Consider the following 20,648-nt stretch of genomic DNA (forward strand, 5'->3'; position numbering starts at 1 on the left):
ACTTGCTGCTACAAGAAGAAACTCCAGAGGCAGAACACCAGCTACGGATTCAGAGAGGAGCGTCGAAAGATGGAGAAGGACTATGGAGAAATCATGAGGGGCTGTTTGTGGTTCCTGGTCAACTTTTATCTTTGTTGATTGATGAGGCTCATCAGGTAAGTCATGAGTCCAGAAAAGTGATAAGAAAAATCAGATAATGGAATTTTTGGGCTCCTAAATTACAACAGTATGTCGATGGTGTTATTGGTAAATGTGAAACATGCCTCAAAATTAACATTCGGAGAGGTCAAATGCCTCGTGCTAGACACATTCCAACACCCAATGCACCATTTTTGCACTTGATCATGGATTTTGTGGATATGGTGAGGCCAGTACAGGGGAAGAGGTATATATTAGCTGTGATCGACAAGTTCAGCAGGTGTGTTGACAGGATACTCTCCAAACACAAAACTGCAGAAACTGTGGCTAAGTTTTTGTGTCGTGAAGTTGTTCCACGGTTTGGTATTCCACTCAGGATAAGTTCAAACAATGAAAAAGAGTTTGTGGATAAAACAGTGAAATGCATGCTGCAGAAATTAGGAATTAAACAGCGTTTTGGACGCGTATACAATCCACAGGGACAGAGTAGTGTGGAAAGAGTGAATGGTATTTTGAAAAACTTCTGAAAATCTGCATGAGCACAGGGCTGAACTGGGTAGATGCACTGCCACTAGCTCTAATGACTTATAGAAATAGTGCTCATAGGGATCTAAAACCAGCACCGCATGAAGCTTTAACCGACTGGCCAATGCTTTCTCCATTGAATAAAACTGCTAAGGGCCCTGCTCTTGATGTTTTAACCAATGATATGAAATCAAATGTGAAACAAATTACTAACATCCATAGGAGCATTTCTGCTCATGTTACTTCTTTGCAGGCAAAAGGGGAATGTGAGGAGGTCCCGCCAACGGTGAAACCAGGAGACTTGGTGTACGTGAAGGTGTTCAGGAGAAAGTGGAACATTCCCCGGCAAGAGGGGCCCTAGGAGGTTGTGAGAGCTACATCCACTGTAGTGCAGGTGAAAGGTTCCCCAATGTGGTATCATCTGAATCACTGCGCGAAGGCTCCAGAGGACATTCTTGGAGAGGTGAAGGAGAATGGTGACAGCCAGGGAGAGGATACCCTGGAAGGGGGGATTCTCTTCCTCCTCCTCCTGGCCATGATAGGGACGATAATGATACAGCAGAGTTCCCAGTTATTCACTTCGCCAAAGGGGGAAGATGCCAGGAATCTCAAGACTAGAGTTAGAAGGGAGACCAGAGGGTTGCCAGGGACTGAATGGACAGGGACAGTTGCAGAGACATGGACGGAGTGGAACTTTGGAACTGAGCGGGTTTGGGCCACAGAGGTGCCTAATCTCGAGTGGACAAAGAAAACAGTTGACCTTGACCTGTATGTATTCTCAATAGTTGAGGGTAGAGAGAGACGTTGGTGTCGGATAAACTGGACGAGTGGTTGGTTTGAGTCAGTTTCTAGAGACTTTTGGGGACAGACTAATGTGTAGTGCACGTCAGAGAGACTAACAAAAAATGGGAGGTTAAGGTGGGGTGTAGTAATCCACTCGAAGTAACAGCCAAAAAAATACTATGTAGGTTGGGCTATAATTTATAATGTCACTCTGGTTCCTGGGTTGCTTGGACTAGAGGACAATGTAACCCTGCAACCCCCACTATCAGAAGAGATGACCCAGCCTTTGAAGAATGATGTAACTACCCCTCCAAAGGAGCCAGGGGGAGTCTTTGATCATGGTGTAAAGCAGAGTGTTTGTTGTATTTTGAAACACCTAGTTATCTGCATTTTACTGTGTATGAGGTTGATGGTAAATCCAATAGACAGCATTGTAAGGAGTTAGATGACAGGATAGGCAGAAGTAGTGCAGAACTAGCACCCTAATCCAGAACTGTAATGCTAGATGTAGTTATAAGTGGAGTGTAGATGTTAATTGTTCTAAAGCAACTTTAAAGCCTGCGTCAGCTAAGGGGTGCATCAGTAAGACCAGTGTATGTGCCAGGATGTCCTAATCATGACCAAAGCCTGGTTGGTGGTGTGGAAAACAGTGACTTTATTCTGTTCTTCCTTTAGACTGGGCAGGCAGGTGTTCCAGGGTACAAGTAGTACAGGAGCTAATAGAGTTTTCTGCATGTAGCAGTAATAGCACTGTAAATAGAGCCAAGAAAGAGTACATTCCAGACCCTGAAGCACATATGGGCAGAGTAGGTCAGCCTAGAGGTATTCCAGATAAGTATAAAACTAGACATGAGGTTACATCAGGGTTCAAGTCCATTCTGCCATGGATAACTACTAATAAGAACAAAGACTGGATTAATTTAATCTATTATAATCAGCAGTGTTTTATTAATTATACTGATGGTGCATTGATTCTATAGGTGAGAAGGTGGATGCAACCAGTGCTGTGGCATGGCAAAATAGACTGGCTCTGGATTGGTTATTGGCTGAAAGTGGTGGAGTTTGTGCCCTCCCTCCCTCCCTCCCTCCCTCCCTCCCTCCCTCCCTCCCTCCCTCCCTCCCTCCCTTCCTTCCTTCCTTCCTTCCTTCCTTCCTTCCTTCCTTCCTTCCTTCCTTCCTTCCTTCCTTCCATCCATCCATCCATCCATCCATCCATCCATCCATCCATCCATCCATCCATCCATCCATCCATTTTCTACTGCTTATCTGGGGCCACAGGGATAATAGTCTACGCAGGGATGCCCAGACTTCCCTCTCCCCAGACACCTCCTCCAGCTCTTCCAGGGGGACCCTGAGGCTTTCCTGAGGCAGCCGAGAGACATAGTCTTCCCTGAAACACCTGCCTTGGGAGGCATCCAGGAGGCATCTGAAACAGATGACCGAGCCACCTCAGCTGACCCCTCTAAATGTGGAGGAGCAGTGGCTCTACTCTGAGCTCCCCCCTGTTGACTGAGCTTCTCACCCTATCCCTAAGGGTGTGCCCAGCCACCATACGGAGGAAACTCATTTCGGCCGCTTGTATCCACGATCTTGTCCTTTCAGTCATGACCCAAAGCTCATGACCATAGGTGAGGGTAGGAACGTAGATTGACCGGCAAATTGAGAGCTTCACCTTTCGGCTCAGCTCCTTCTTTACCACAATCGACCTTCCACACTTCTGAACTGCATCATCTCAACACGTCATCAGAACAACCCCAGCATGAACTCTTTAAACCTCCATCTAATCCCGACTTCCGCACCATCAATTTCAAAACAGCAGCACCTGAAACTCGCCCTCTTCAACACACGATCCCTCAACAATAAAAGCCTCATTCTTAACAAAATCATCACTGACAATAAACTGGATCTTCTCTGTCTCACTGAAACCTGGCAAAAACCCCTAGATTATATTGCACTCAACCAAACCACCCCTGCTGGATACTCATACTTGGACAACCCACACCACAAGGGCCATGGAGGAGGTATTGCTGCTATTCACCATCATGACCTCAATCCACAACCTCTCTCCATACCCGCTGTTTCTTCTTTTGAACACCTAGCTTTTAAACTGCCTGGCCCTAAACCTCTCCTTATCCTATCATCGCCCCCCACCCCCCCAAACCCAACTCATCCTTCCTATCAGACCTCTCAGAATTTATCACAGTACCGTCGTCAGCCTCACCATCTGTCCTACTGCTTGGTGATTTCAACCTTCACATTGATTCCCCTGACTGCAAAACTGCAAATGATTTCCTGGACTTACTCCAAGTGCCTCAACTTCACCCAACACATAACTTTCCCCACCCACAGCCGCGGACATATCCTCGACCTGGTTTGCTCCATTGGCCTCCACATTCACAACATCTCCAGCACCGACCTCACCATCTCCAATCATCTGACCATCACGCTGGATATCAACATTCCCGCCCCCCAACCCAAACAAGATCGCACAATAACCTTCCAAAATCTTAAGTCCATCTGCTCAGCCTTTCTCTCCACCTGCATATCGAACACTATCTCTGACCTCACCCTCCCTGTAAACCCAGCCCCAGCGGACCTCGTCAACATCTACAACAACACAGTCTACCTCCCGCAATCAACTGGCTCCCATGAAAACAAAAAACACTACTTTAACTCACTTGGCCCCCTGGTACACCCCAGAACTTCACAAACTCAAAAAACAACTGAGACAGCTTGAACACCTACACAAGAAAGCTGGACTGACTGTACACACCCTCGCCTACAAAGAACACATGCACCTGTACCAATCCTCATTCAACAAAGTCCTCTCCACCTATTACTCCGGCATTATTCACTCCGGATCCTTCAACCCCGGCTCTCTGTTCTCCACCATCAACAAACTCCTCAAACCCCAGGACAACATCTCATCGTCTTTCACCCCTGAAAAATACAACAACTGTCTATCATTTTTCCACAACCAGCTTGTCTCTTCCTTTGCTGTCACCTCTGACCCTGAACCAGTTCTTCCGCCACCCACAGACAAACAGCTCTCCCTCTTCTCAACCATAACCACTGATGACCTCTTCGGAATACCCTCCAGCACGAAATCACCCACCTGCCCTCTGGATCCCATCCCCTCCCCCTTATCAAAGCCTGTCTCACCCCTCTTGCCCCGCTCATCACTGACACCATGAACCCTCACCCTTACTACTGGCACAGTCCCCCTACCTCTCAAAACTGCTGCCATCACTCCCCTGCTTAAGAAACCTGGCCTGGACGCCCATGACCCCAACAACTTCAGACCTACCTCCAACCTCCCATTTCTTTTAAAAATACTGGAAAGAGCTGTTGCAACCCAGTTCAAGTAATATCTCCTCTCCAACAAACTGTATGAAACATTTCAATCTGGATTCCGTTCTCACCACAGCACTGAAACAGCCCTTCTTAAAGTCACCAATAACCTACTGTTCTCCTCTGACTCCAGCTCCCTCACCATTCTCCTGCTCCTCGACCTTAGTGCAGCTTTTGATACTATCAATCTCTCCATCCTCCTCCATCGTCTGAATCATCAGATTCATTGACTCTGCCCTCTCCTGGTTCACCTCTTACCTGTCTGATTTCATTACATATCCATCAACAACCACGAATCACGCACCACCCATTTCACACAGTGTCCCTTAAGGCTCTGTGCTTGGTCCCATTCTTTTCATCCTGTATACGCTTCCACTCGGTCACATCATCCATCACCATGGTCTTCACTTTCACTGTTATGCTGATGACACCCAGCTGTACATCTCCACTGAAGCCATCACCCCCGCCATTCTCTCCACCATCACCAACTGCCTCACCGACATAAAAACCTGGATGACCAACAACTTCCTCAAACTCAACAAAAATGAAACTGAAATCATCATTTTTGGGCCAAAATCCCTTCTCTCCCCCTTCAAGAACTTATCCCTCTCCATCGATGGTCACTCATTCACCCTCTCCCCCCTGGCCAGAAACCTCGGCATCATCATGGACACCACCCTCTCCCTCAAATCACATATCAATCATGTCACCAAAAGATCCTTTTTCCATCTCCGCAACACTGTACACCTCTACTGCACCCTCTCCCCCTCAGCTGCCGAAACATTCATCCACACTTTCATCACCTCCAGACTCGCTTATTGCAACAGCATTGTTTATGGCCTTCCTTCCACTGCCCTCCAAAAATTACAGTATATTCAGAACGCCTGGTTACTCACCCCCTCCCGCTCCAGAGATCACGCCACTCTTGTCCCCTGTCAACTTCAGCGCATAAACTTCAAGATCCTCCTCATCACCTGCAAAGCTCTACACAATCTTGCCCCCTTGTACCTGACTGATGTACTACACTGCCACTCCCCCACTCGCTGCCTCCACTCCACTCATGCAAACCTTCTCACCCCCGTCACCAAGACTAAGTTCTGTACCCTGGGCGACAGAGCTTTTGCCATCGCCACCCCAACCCTCTGGAACTCCCTGCCCCTTCACATCCAGAACTCTAACACACTGACTTCATTCAAAAGCCAACTCAAATCTCACCTCTTCAGATCATCATACAAAAACTGACTGCCTGTTCCACCTCATCCACCTTCTCTCATGTGTTTTCTTTTCTGCGTCTGTCTCTACATTTTTGCTCAAGTATTTGTTCTTTGTTTGCCCTTTTGTATTAACTCTGTATCTGTTTTATTGTACAGTGTCTTTGAGTACTTAGAAAAGTGCTATATAAAACTGATGTATTATTATTATAATTATTATTATTATTATTATTATTATTATTATTATTATTATTAAGTCCACCAGACCTCAGCCTCTGCTTCCTCCACAGAGGACGTGGCAGTGGGATTGAGGAGATCCTTGAAATACTCCTTCCACTGCACAACAACATCCCCAGTTGAAGTCAGCAGCTCCCCACTTCCACTGTAAACAGTGTTGGTGGTGCACTGCTTTTCCCTCCTGAGGCGCCGAACGGTTTGCTAGAATTTCCTTGAGACCAACCGATAGTCCTCGACTAGATGAAAATGCAATGAAGACTTGCACCCTCAACCTGCTGCTTGTGCTTATTCATTCTCTGAACCCCCTCTAAGCCAACAAAGAGGTTATGAAGTTTGCCAAGCATGTTCATTCCTACTATCCCAGAGGCACCATCTTTCCTATCAGCCTCATCATCTCATAGCACAAACTTGCCCTGAAGCTTCCTACCCAGACATTCAATGTTAGCATCTAGATATCCAACTACAGGGACATCCAAACCATTTGCAAAGGTCAATTTAACCCACCTTGCAGGTGACAGTGTTTTCCCCCCAAACTGCTCTTTAAAGTGTGTCTCTGACATGGTCGCCACTTCAGAGCCGGTGTTGAACAGCAGCGAGTTTTCACCTCATCAATCAGCACATATACAATAATGCAGTCACCGAAGGCACTTTGTGGATCCCCCACATGAGCCGTCTCTGACTGGTCAAGGGGCAATGTAACGGGTCTAACAGAAGCTGTGCTAATTTTTGCCTGTGTCTGTCTCCTTCCCTACTCTGGGTGTGACGCAGTGACCTTAACTGGGCGTGGTCTTCCCTTACTTTGCTGGCAGTTCAGGCTTGTATGCCCTGGCTGCCCACAGGAATGACAAATGAGTTTACCATCTTGATCGTGCAAAGGTGGTCTTTTAACTTTCACCTGTGACCTAATGTTCAGGTCTGCCTTTTGCAGTGCTGTAAAAAGCTCATCCTGTCTTGCAGCAAGACTCTGTATGGATTTATTTTTTCACCTGCCATCTGTGTGCGATCGGTGAACTCTCTTAACCTCACGCCTAAAGGGACTTTGTCACCGTACACGTCCTCAAGGACTTTAAAAACAGACTTGATCTCTGTAGTGTTGTCCTCCAACATAAGTCTCATGGTGAGTGTTGCTTCCCCCCTTTAGATGCTGTTTCAGAAGTTCAAGTTGATCTTCTTCAAGAATCATACAAACTTTAAAGTACGACTTCATTGAAGCTACCTACTCTTCATTACTTTTGCTGCCACTAAAATCCAAGCACTTTCTGTCTCTCTGCATGTAGGCTGAGAATGTGTACACGTATTTCTGGTATGACAATAAAAATCCTTGAATTCTTACTCTGTAGGATTTAATATGGAGTTGTTCCACCCTTTGCAGCTATAACAGCTTTAACTCTTCTGTTAAGATTTTCAACCAGGTTTAGGAGTGTGTTTATTGAATTTTTTTAACCATTCCTCCAGAAGTGCATCAGTGAATTCAGGTACTGATGTTGGATAAAGGTCTGGATCACAGTGTCCACCCCTAATCATCCAAGATGTTCCATCAGGTTTAGATCAGGACTCTGTGCAGGCCAGACCAGTTCCTCCAACAAAGTCACTCATCCATAGATGGATGTTGCTTTGTTCACTGGTGTCAGTTAGGGATGCAACGGTACAGGTTATCCAGAGTTTGGTACGTATTGCGGTTCTTAAGTCACGATTCACGGTACGGGACGGTTCGGATGCAGAGCCCGACTCTGCACCAAAATGTAGCTGGGAGCTGATGGAGAGCCTTAAGGCTCATTTATGCTCGCTTTTGTACGTAAATAGGTATGTCCGTTTCTAACATTGTCATGCGTTACTGCCTTCATACTTCCATGTGTCCTGTACGTTGGAATGAGAGTTTCTCAATCAGTTCACCAGAAGGCACCACTCTTAATTACCATACTGGCCATATAGCATGAAGAAGAGTAAAGTTTTTTGAGAGGAAGAAGAAAGTCAATAATAACAAACATGGCCATGACAGAGGAAGTTTTACTAATGTGAACACTAATGCTGATATTCAGAAGGGTAGTCGTCATAAATATGTTGGTAGTTTTTGAAAAGTACCTCTATTTATGGAAATTATTCTGTTCAAATCTTAACACTGCCTCCATGGCTCTTGGTGATATTGCTCCGTATTCTCCGTCTGGATACGGAGGTCCCAGAAAATGGACAGAATTAGGTATGTAATGTACGCAGGGGACGGACAGGACCCTCTGTCCTTATCCGTCTGCATCTTTAACGTTGTGCATAAATGAGCCCTTACTCGGAACTGGATCTGAGTTCTGTTTAAGTCAAGCGGTCTGGGTGCAGCACACAGCCAGGGCTCCGTGGCCATGCGTCAGGTTCTATCTTGGCTCCGCGTCCAGCTACAACCAATGACAGTAGAATTCACTCAGTCAGTTGTCTTGCAAAGCTCTAATATAAACACGAGTTGTCCGGAAATGTCATTTGAAAATGACAAATGAGCTGTACCACGGTACATGCTCATACTGAATCGTGAGGGGCATACCATTCAGTACGATGGTATGACGTGTACTGTTGCACCCCTCGTGTCAGTCATGTTGGAACAGGAAGTGGCCATCCCCAAACTGGTCCAAGATGTTGGACCATGCAACTCTCCAAAATATCTTGTTCTGCTGAAGCACTAATGCCGCATTTCCGCTACGTGGAACCAGCTCAACTCAACTGGGCTCGGCTCGACTCGGATACCAGATACTATTCCTGGAGACCATTTCCATTACAGGATACTACCAACTTTAGAGTACCTGGTCATCATAGCAATGTGGCGTGTTACTTCCATGTCATCTGCTCAGAGAGTTGCTGATAAACTCACTCGTTGTGTGTTGCCACGTCAAGCTCATGCTGAATTTTTACATTTGAACCTCCTCGACCGACCATGGGGTAGTTTTGCGGGCTGTCATGTGGATTAACCTACCACTATATTTACTGTCAACTTTCGCATCTGTTTTTTGTAAAACGGCGGGTCACAGAGACAACTCTCTGACCAATCAGTGGTCTGCAGTGTTTACACGTCACATTTTAGTATCTGTTCCCCAGTCTTGGAACCTCGGCGGAAGTGATACCAAAAAACTAGTACCGGGTACCAGATTCCAGGTCCTTTTTCATAAGGGAAACAAGTCGAGTTGAGTTGGGCTGGTACCACGTAGCAGAAACCCGGCATAAGAGTACCTTTGACTGGAACTAAGGGGCCAAGCCCAGTGCCTAGAAAACACCCCCACACCATAACCCCCCTCCACCAAACTGTACAACTGGGCTCAGCGCAGTCAGTTTATTATCATTGTCCTGACCCGCCAAACCCACACTGGTGGACAGAGGTGCGATTGGTCCATTCAGAGGACAGTGTCCACTACTCTAGAGTCCAGTGGCGGCTGCTTTATGCCTCTGCATCCTACGCTTTGCATTGACCTTGGTGATAGAAGGCTTGGATGCAGCTGCTTGGCCATGAAAACCCATTCTATGAAGCTCCTTATGGTTGTTCTGGAGCTGATCTGAAAGACACGTAGCATTTGGACGTCTGGAGACATTGACTCTGCAGAAAGTTGTGGACTTCTGCACACTGTGGTCTCAACATGTACTGACCCTGCTGTGTGATTTTACATGGAACAGTTGACCGTGGAATATGTAGTAGTGACGAAATGTCATAAGTTGTGGACTTCTGCACACTGTGGCCTCAACATGTACTGACCCTGCTGTGTGATTTTACATAGAGCAGTTGAACGTGGAATAGAAAGTAGTGACGAAATGTCATGATTTAACTTATTCCACGGGTGTCGTCCTATCACGGTACCATGCTTGAATTCACTAAGCTCCTGAGAGTTGACCCATTCTTTCACTAATGTTTGTAAAATCAGTCTGTATGTCTAGGTGTTTGATTTTATTCACCTGTGGCCATGGAAGTGATCAGAACACCTTTATTCAATGATTTGGAGAAGTGTCCTAATACTTTTGGCAACAGTCTATAAAGACACTTTATGTTTGATGTTGTGCATTCTATCATCAAACCTTTTCAGCTTCAATAAATCTAGACTTCCCTCAGAATACCTGATAAGCTCAAACTAACATTAAAACTGAAAAAAAAAACCAACAATTTGTCAGTTCCTCCTGGTAACTGTTACTGGTTTGTTTTTTTTGTTTTTTGGTAACTGCAACTGTTACTGTTACATGTTAGCTTACTACTGTGTCCAGAGGCTGACACTACCATTCCATTGCACTATTTAGAAATTACAGATAGAAATATTTGATAGTTTTGTTACCAGTAAGCTAACAGAAAGAAAGCTATGTCACTCTAAACCCTCTATTAAAATTAAAGTTCCAAGCAAAATGATGGACTAAACAAACTAATTTAACAACTATAATAACTATAAGTGTAAACATAGTTCGACCTGGGATGTGTTCCTCAGCGAAGCGAATGGAGACAATATAGCTTCCTGGTTCAGTTGGACAGTAGGTAACGCCACATGTCCCATCCTCCATATCCTCTGTCTGGATGTCCACCTTACTGGGACCCTCAATAGACAGAGCCAAGCCTCCATAACCTGCACAAACACACAGATAAACATACACATAAATATACTCGGATCACATGACTACATGTTCAGAGTGTGCATTTGCATTGTGGTACGAACCAGCTTCTCGTGTATCGACCACAAAGCTGGCGTTGTTGAAGGTGGTTCCCTGGACGAGCCCGTCACCATGGGCTTTGACCCGGCTGGCATCTCCGATCTCCGACTGGACCACCATTATGGTGATGGGGCTGTTAGAAACATGGCGGCCATTCTTGAGAATGCTGACCAGGTGTTCACCCACCTCTCTGGGGATGAAGGAGATACCTGCAACGGACAACACAGGAACATTGACAAACACTGACAGAAATAATGCATGTTCCAATCCAAGTAAAAGGTGTGTTTGTGGTTATGATACCAATGTGGTTGTTGGCCATCCTCTTCAGTAAACACGGCTCGTCTCGACCGGATGGCGCCCTGATGCTTGCTGTTAACAGACTTAGGTCCGTCTCATTAATGTCCAAAGAGAAATCAGCCGCAGAGCCCAGTTTGACCTGAGAACGCCGCTGGTTGTCCTCTGACACAAAAACACACAAACATAGACTGGGTCAAAAATCATTCCACACCAACATTTGTCTTTCACAAAATTTCAAATAGTAAGAATTGTTTTCCTATATTAACTATTCTGAAAATAACAGTTTTTTATGCTTTATAGATCAGTCAAATTATTGAAAAAACATCGGTAGACTACTAACTCAGTGGATTTTCAGGTACATATGTTAGTATGTTTCTCATTTGACTTGTTTGTTGTTATTTATATCGATAGACATTTTTATAAATACTTTTAGACTTGTTATTGTTGTGGTTATTTCTCTCTATTTTTTTTATATATCCTTTAACTTTTGAAATTTTTTGTAGTTGTTTCATCTGCTTCTGGAATAAAGGACAAGTTGTCATTTTCAGACACGTCTGTTTCACATTTTTACAATTTTTCTCACCTGTTCAAATAATCGTTTAATTGAATAAAAGAAAACCTCTCCATGCTAAGGAAAGAAGTAAGGTTTTGATTTCTGCCTCTTCAGTGAATGTTTTCTGACCTGTGATCTTGGCAGTGAAGGGGCTTCCGGCGATGTGCTCATCGTTGTATTTAACCAGGATGTTGTAGTCTCCAGGCAGGGTGGGGAGGTAGCTGACACTGCAGGTCCCGTCTTTGTTGTCCACACAGCTGATGTCGGCTTTGGATGGACCCTCGATGGCCAAGTCAAGACCGCCTGCATCAACACAGAGACAAATGTAGAATATACCGTCTGAGGTGTGTCAGAAAAGTTCCGTGACTGGTGTCAAAAAAGATATATTTTAAACCCAAACTACAAGTTTTACCCTTCGAAATAATCCCCCTGGAGTCTAACGCACTTTCCCAGCCTTCTCTGCCACACCTCCATGCACTCCTGGAAGGATTCTTCCGGGATCCTCTGCAGCTCTGTCATCACGGCCATCTTGATGTCATCCATGTCTTCAAAACAGGTCCCCTTGACAACCCACTTCAGCTTTGAGAAGATGAAAAAAAATCGCAGAGCCAGGTCAGGTGAGTAGGGAGGTTGCTCCAGCATGGCGATGTTCTTCTAGGCCAGGAACTGTCGGATGCTCAGGACATTGTGAGCCGGTGCATTGTCATGGTAAAGCAGCCACAAGTTGTCCTGCCACAACTCTCGCCTCTTCTCACGCACTGAACAATGCAAAGGCTGTAGGATCTCTATGTAGACATGCTGGTTGATCGTCTGGCCCTGTGGCAAGAACTTGAGGTGGACAATGCCCCTCACTTTGAAAAATGCGATCAACATGACTTTGACTTTGGACGTCGACTGTCTTGCTTTCTTCAGCCTTGGTGACGTTGGACTCTTCCACTGAAGGCTCTGGCATTTGGTCTCCGGGTTGTACTTGAAGATCAATGACTCATCACTGGTGATGACTCTCCGTAGCAAGTCTGATTCGGTTTCAAGACGCATGAGGATGTTCTGACACACTGACATGTGTCGATCCTTCTGGTCATTGTTCAGCAGTTATAAAAGCTTGTGGCAATGGCCGCAGAGAGCTGACATCATAGTTATATACTCCAGGGTGATTACTTTGAAGGGGAAAACTTTTAGTTTGTAGTTTTGATATTAAATATACTTTTTGTGACACCAGTCCTGGAACTTTTCTGACACACCTCATATGTTCTGAGGCTGTGTATTCCCCTCTCCCTCCTCCTGTCCTACCTTCAGAGGCGTCCTCTGTGTAGACGGTGAAGGTGGCTGTCTTATTGGCCACACCATAACTCAGACCAGGGCCGTATGCTGTCACATTGGGACTACTGGCATCGTTCACATAGAACTGAAGAGGAGACTCTGAAAAACACAAACATGACAATGATTAAAACCTTCAAACATAAAGAGCCTAATGTTTTCACATACAGATACTACAATAATTCTACTGTCAACATGTCAGCGAAGTTCTCCAGGGGTCACTGTTATTACCCTATGCATTTCATCATACGGGTATACGTGTGTGTGTTCTGACCTGGGATGTGTGTGCCGTTGTATCTGATGTGCATCTCGTGCAGACCAGCTTCAGTCGGAGAGTACTGCACAGTTACAGTACCATCCAAATTATCTGAGATGAGTGGCTGAGCTGATTTACCTGAAGGCATCAACACCTCACCTGAGAGAGAGAGAGAGAGAGAGAGAGAAAGAGAGAAAGAGAGAGAGATTGTGACAGTTTCTGTGTTTTGTAATCTGTTGAGAGCTGTCATGTTATAATCTCCATATATGAATAAATGTGTTTTTACACATTCAGATTATTTCATGCTTTAGTTTTTATGTACCTTTATGTCTGTTTTTCTTGTAGTGGCTGTGAAATCAGTAAGTTTGACACAAAGTTCATGTCAGGACAAATGTGTCAACCACTACAAGTTACAGTGGCTTGCAAAAGTATTCATACCCATTGACATTTTCCACATTTTGTCAAGTTACAATTACAAACATAAATATATTTTTATTAGAATTTTATGTCAAAGACCAACATAAAGTGACATACATTTTTAAGTAGAAAGAAAATGATACATGATTTCAATTTTTTTTTTTTTTTTTTACAAATAAAAAACTGAAAAGTGCAACGTGTAAAAGTATTCAGCCTCCCTGAGTCAATAATTTGTGGAACCACCTTTTGCTGCAATTACAGCTGCAAGTCTTTTGGGGTATGTCTCTACCAGCTTTGCATATCTAGAGACTGAAATTTTTGCCCATTCTTCTTTGCAAAACAGTTCAAGTTCAGTCAGATTAGATGGCGAGCGTTTGTTAAGGGCAGTTTTCAGATCTTGCTACAGATTCTCAATTGAATTTAGGTCTGGACTTTGACTGGGCCATTCTAACACATAAATATGTTTTGTTTTAAACCATTCCGTTGTAGCCCTGGCTTTATGTTTAGGGTCATTGTCCTGCTGGAAGGTGAACCTCTGCCCCAGTCTCAAGACTTTTGCAGACTCCAACATGTTTTCTTCTAAGATTGCCCTGTATTTGGCTCCATCCATCTTCCCATCAACTCTGACAATCTTCCCAGTCCCTGCTGAAGAGAAGCACCCCCAGAGCATGATGTTGCCACCACCATGTTTGACAGTGGGGATGGTGTGTTCAGAGTGATGTGCAGTGTTATTTTTCCACCACACATAGACTTCTTGTGGTTTTCTTTTAACAACAGCTTTCTTCTTGCCACTCTTCCATAAAGGCCAGATTTGTGCAGTGCACGACTAATAGTTGTCCTGTGAACAGATTCCCCCACCTGAGCTGTAGATCTCTACAGTTTGTCCAGAGTCTCCATGGGCCTCTTGGCTGCATCTCTGATCAGTACTCTCCTTGTTCGGGCTGTAAGTTTGGGTGGCAGATTTGCAGTTTGTGCCATACTTTTTCCATTTCTGGATGACGGATTAAACAGTGCTCCGTGAGATGCTTAAAGCTTGGGAAATCTTTTTATAGCCTAACCCTGCTCCAAATGTCTCCACAACTTTATCCTGGACCTTTCTGGTGTATTCCTTGGACTTCATGATGCTGTTTGCTTCCCAGTATTCTCTTAAAAAAACATCTGAGGCCATCACAGAACAACTGTATTTGTACTGAGATTAGATTAAACACGTGGGTTCTATTTAGTCATTTGGTCAACATGTGATCATTCAACAATCATCAGGCAACTTCTGAAGGCAACTGTTTGCACTCAGAGAAAAGGGGGCTGAATACTTTTGCACATCACACTTTTCAGTTTTCTATTTGTAAAACAATATTAAAGTCATGTATCATTTTCTTTCTACTTCACAACTGTATACCACTTTGTGTTGGTCTTTCACAAAAAATTCCAATAAAATATATTTATGTTTGTGGTCGTAGTGTGACAAAATGTGGAAAAGTTCAATACTCATGAATACTTTTGCAAGCCACTGTATGTGAAATGTGAAAACATGTAGTGTTTCCAGATGAAAATACAGAAACAAAAACCTAGCTTGTAAGTTTTATGACTTGTTTGTAGCAGCCACATATTTTCAACAAGTGAAGTAACCTACTGAGCTTACTAATACCCCCGTCCACTTGCACAACACGTTGCCCCTTCTGCTCACTGATACCCTGCCTGCAAAATCTCAAATGGACAGAAGGACACATGAAATTCCTGGTATATCTATATACCCCCACCTGCCCAGAGGCATCTAAACAACATCATCTAAATTCAGAAATATTTCATTTATTCTATGGGTGACCCAAACTGGTATTATATCCCCTTTACTAAGGTCACTTTGGTGTTTAATGCTACTTTAAAGTTATGACTACTTCACAAGAATGTGGTGACACAAGAATATCTATGAATCCGAAGTCGTACATTGTACATATTCAGGGCTTTTATTGTGAAAGATGGTGGATTTCCATTGATGTCTCATGTCCTTGTTTTGACTGAGAGACACTTCTCCAACAGAAATTAAATACATACTGTGTATTTAGAATGAATATCATCCATTCATCCATCCATCTATCCCTCACCAGTGATTTCTCCCTTTCTGAAGGAGAAAGGTATGACCATGTCGAATGGTCTGAATCCACTTCCATTCACGCTGCTGGTGATAGGTTCATAACTGTCTGATGTCACCTGAAGAACACAGACAGACAAACAGACAGGAGGACACTTTAATGTGTTGTTGGAAAAAGACACATCTTACTCTTTTCAATCATTAGAAACATGCTGCTGCTGCCTCTAAGCTCCATCCACACACAGGGGCATCCTGGGTAGTGTAGTGCAACAGAGCAGGAAGAGGATGAGGAGGTGAATTGGTGATGCAGCCACAGCAATGAAGAGTGCACTGAGAAAGACCAGGGACCGACACCGAAACACAACAAATAAATCTGTAAACACCCGTAACCATAGCAGCACATTGAGAACTGCTAGAGATGATCTGATTTATGATGTTAGACATTTGCTGAAATCCCACTGGCTGACACAAAAAAATTAAGTGATGATAATGGAGGAGGCAAAGCAGGTGAGTGAGTACGCTTAAGAATGGAGAGAGAGGTCAAAATTGAGCCAGCGGCCATTCACCTGCAGAGAGAAGCTGGATGGGAGTCAGTGTTTGTGTGTTCAGTATGTGTGCAACCTGTGCAGTGTGTGATAAATGTGTTGAGCTGGGATTAATATGCTTTTACTTAGTTTGTTCAATGTGAATCTAATGAGTGTGTTCAGTGTGTGTTTAGTGCATGATCAACATGTTCAATGTGTGTTGAAGTGTGTTCAGTGTGAGATTGATTTGTGTATATATTATGTGATTGATGTTATGCTGTTTGTCCAGTGTGCATTTGATGTGACTATTTCATATATGATTGATATATGTATCTATTGTGTGACTGATGTACGTGTTTGGTGTCTTATTGTGTGTTTAGTGTTTGTCCAGTGTGTGCTTAGAATGTGATTGTGATGTTTATTGTATGACAGATGTATATGTTCGGTGTGGTTTATTGTGTGTGATTGATGTGTGTGTTAAGGGTGTGATTAATGTGTTTTATTTTTTGTTAAGTTTGCATTTCATATTCGTGTTTAGTATGTGATTGATGTGTTTATTTCTTGTGTGACTGATGTATGTGTTTAGTGAGGTTTATACTGTGTGTTTTAGCATGTGACTTGTGTGGGTTCAGTGTATGTTTAATCTGTGTTTGCTTTTGTGTCCAGTATGTGCATTGTGTTGTCAGTGTGTCACTGTGGTACCCAGGGCTGGAACCCAGCTCCAGGGGGAGCTGCCTGTTGCTGTAGCGACATCTGCTGTTGCATCATGGGAACCTCTTCAGTAGCCTGAAGACATGACAAGTAAGGGTTAACCTCTGACCCCACACACACAAACACACACACACACACATATGTTGTCCTGTCACATGAGGATATTTTAAAAATTGTTCCAACTCAAGTGCAGTTCAAACCACATCTATGACAACATAAGTGGAAAACAATATCATTCAGATCACTTACAGATTGGTTTGATGAATAATAGAAAAAACTAATCAGCAAAAGTCTGAATTTATAGGTAATGTATCACAATACATTCTGTCACCACTGCACCTACCCTACAACCTTTCTATCCTTATTAATAAAAATATGAAAAGACAATCAGGGTTGAAAAGCCACCACTGTTGTGTATGTTTCATCCCCACAGAGGCATGGAGACAGAGATGATGTTTATTTCAGTACGTCTGCTATAACCCTGATAGAAAACATGTTAAAACATTTTACTAATCAACCACACGTTCAAAAAAGGTGGAAAACATTTCATTTTAATACACGTTTCAATTCAAGGTGGAACTATTTTGCATCTTAAAACCAGGTATCTCCCTGGGCCAATGCGCAGTTTTGTTTTTGTAGTGCAGTGGGGATGTGATTATGTGATTCCTCCTGGATGGGATACTGGTTCAATGCATCCCAGTTCCTCAGCAGAAGCTGGTACTCAAACAATATACAAAACAGTGTCTCCCTCTAGGACACAACACATTAGGGAACCCACTGTGCATGTAAGAAACCCAGAACAAATGAACATACACATCACATTATGTACTTGGTGTACACGTAAAAAGTTCTGTTACATTCTCTAATAATCAGAATGATTTGAGTTGGGTTAAAAAACATTGACAATAAAAAACCCCAGAATGAACCCACTCCCTTTTATTTACCATGACTTTGAAGGGACTGTGGGGGATGTTCTCCCCTCCAAAGCGGACATAGATGACATAGTTTCCGGGGGCTGGAGCGGTGTAAAAGATATCGAAGGTGCCATCCTCGTTCTCCAGAACCTCTGCCTCCACCTCGCTGCCGTCGGGCTGAACCACCACGCAGCTCACCTTCCCCTTCCCAGCTGCCTTGGCGTTCACCACCAGACCCAACTCCTCTCCGATGGCTACCGTCGGACCCACACCAGGACCTACAATGAGGAAATCCACTCCATTGAGCTCTACTGTTATACATGCATAAAATGGGGTTCTTCTGGAAGAAAGAATTATAAACACTGAAGTAAATAGTCCATGGGCCAGACGAGATGTCGGTACCACTCAAGGTGGCAAAGGTTGCTTATACTTTTTGAAAAGATACATGTCTTTAGTCACCATTTTGGTATGATAACCTTTCTGGAGTCACAGCTAAATTACTGTTATCAACTGTTAAAGTCACCACACCCTGCTGAAAAAATGCCCTTTTGACACTGGTGCCTATCTTGGTATTGGCCCTGATCAAGGACATACTTCAATGTTTTATATTAACATGTTTGGTATCATTTAAAAGGGGACACTCTGGGCTTTCCTTCAAGCTCTTTTGTGAATACTTTTGACAAGTACAATAGACACTGGAGCTCTTCAAACTTTTAGTCACACAATTTGTCCTACCATTTTCGCCTAAATCATCTCTTTTCTTTTAGTCCTGTGGCATCAGGAAGCATCAGAGATACAAAATACAAACACTGCAATACTGGTATGACTCTAAGGATTCAGGAAATGTATAATTTACCCATATTATCTCATTGTGGGGGAGTGATTTTCAGCCAAATATCAGGCAGACAGTTATTCTAAGAAAGCAGAACGAACAGTAAGCAGACCAAAGTCAGTAAGATTACATTCATTTAATGCATTGGTTCAAATCAATGGCAATACGAGATAATCATTTATCTCACAGTTAGGTTACAGCTATACAAGTAAGGATTCAGAAAATAATATACAGTTTAATAATATACACATATTATCTAATTCTGACGGGGGTTTCAGCCATATATAAGGCAGACATTTTAGACCAAATATGATGGATATAGAAGTCTTCTTAAGTTTTGAAGTACCTCATATACCAGCTCAACACATACGTTATCTTTTGAGTATTTTGAATGTAGTTCAGGTAGTTCAACATAGGCTACAATAGCCCATTTTATACTGTGGGCCAAAACTGGTGCTTGAACTTAGCCCAGGAGGGGTTTATTCTGTGCTGGGCTAGGCCAAACAAGGGTCAAACTTGGAAAATAAGCCCTAACAAAAAAGCAGCCAGAATATATGGTGGTCATTTACATCATTGGCCTGACATTGTCTCCAACAGTCTGTGTTAATGCTGCTGTGATTTTTTTTTTTTTTTTTTTTTTTTTTGGGGGGTGGGGGGGGGGGGTGATAAAGAAATGAACCAACTTCCTTCAAAATTCCCTCCAAGTGAAAGAACTTGACTTGTAGTGTTCCACTGTATGTGACAAACAGTATACACTCATCCTTAGAAAGAATGTCACCACCCTCTCTCTCCCATTTCTCCTTGATGTAAAATGACTTTCATGATTTTCTTCTTGAGAAACAATTTCATACCTTAGATATTGTTTTGGTGTTGCATTCAGATTTATATGCGGATATAAATAGTTTTTATTATGTTCTCCTGGAAGTGTACATCTTTCTTAAGTACTTTGGAGCATTTGGAGGAATCTGTACAAATTTGGAGGAATCTGTACAAATCCTGGTGTTCCAGACTGTATTCTTCCTACATGGTCTGGAAGTCTTCAATGACCCCGTGTGTATCAGAGTGCAATAAGCATTTTGCCCAGATCCTAAATCTTTTATCATTCAGATTGGTGTCAAAAGAACACCACCTCAATAATTTTGTCATTGTTTGTTTGTTGTACAACTTCTGCTTTCAGATCTTCAAAGATAAGTGAATAAATGGATTCGCCCTTTCTAGGAGGTACTTGGTTAATACGTCATCTGATGCTATTGCTTGGAGTAGGATCCAAGACATAGCCAATTCAAGTTCCTTCCACTAGGCAAAGTACCCAGGATTACAACAGCATATAAGAGGTTGTAGTTGGGCTGTATAGCAGTACTAATAAACATGGAAGGCCCCCATATTCCTTTTTGAGCTGTAGAGTTCTATACTTAATCCTTGGTTTCCTGCCGTTCCATATATACCGAGATATGAGCTTATCCCACTCAACAAATTGTTGGTTTGTCACCTTCACAAGTAATGTCTGAAAGAGGTACAGTATCCTTGGCAGGATATTCATTTTAATGGATTCAACCCTTGAGCTTAGATTTAAGAAAGGAACTAGAAGCACTCGGAGAGCGCAGACCTCTGCCAAGGCTGATCAGTGGCCCCCCCCGTGGGCCCCCCAACCCCCGATCACCACCAAAATTTAATCATTTCTTCCTTATCCCATTTCCAACAAACCCTGAAAATTTCATCCAAATCTGTCCATAACTTTTGAGTTATGTTGCACACTAACGGACAGACAAACAAACAAACAAACAAACTAGAAGCACTCGGAGAGCGCAGACCTCCGCCAAGGCTGATCAGTGGCCCC

At 43.4% G+C, this 20,648-nt stretch overlaps 1 protein-coding gene across 1 annotated transcript in view; it reads right to left on the bottom strand.

Annotated features, from left to right (window-relative positions):
* flnba (filamin B a) overlaps positions 1 to 20,648 on the bottom strand; it is a 290,646-nt gene that overhangs the window by 99,567 nt on the left and 170,431 nt on the right. The window contains 9 exon segments of the mRNA XM_030135348.1: positions 10,667 to 10,819; positions 10,910 to 11,113; positions 11,205 to 11,363; positions 11,884 to 12,057; positions 13,045 to 13,173; positions 13,346 to 13,486; positions 15,844 to 15,949; positions 17,057 to 17,140; positions 18,010 to 18,257. Of these exon segments, the coding sequence (XP_029991208.1) occupies positions 10,667 to 10,819; positions 10,910 to 11,113; positions 11,205 to 11,363; positions 11,884 to 12,057; positions 13,045 to 13,173; positions 13,346 to 13,486; positions 15,844 to 15,949; positions 17,057 to 17,140; positions 18,010 to 18,257 (1,398 nt within the window).

The sequence above is a fragment of the Sphaeramia orbicularis genome, chromosome 5 (assembly GCF_902148855.1).
Source record: "Sphaeramia orbicularis chromosome 5, fSphaOr1.1, whole genome shotgun sequence".
Lineage (NCBI taxonomy): Eukaryota > Metazoa > Chordata > Actinopteri > Kurtiformes > Apogonidae > Sphaeramia > Sphaeramia orbicularis.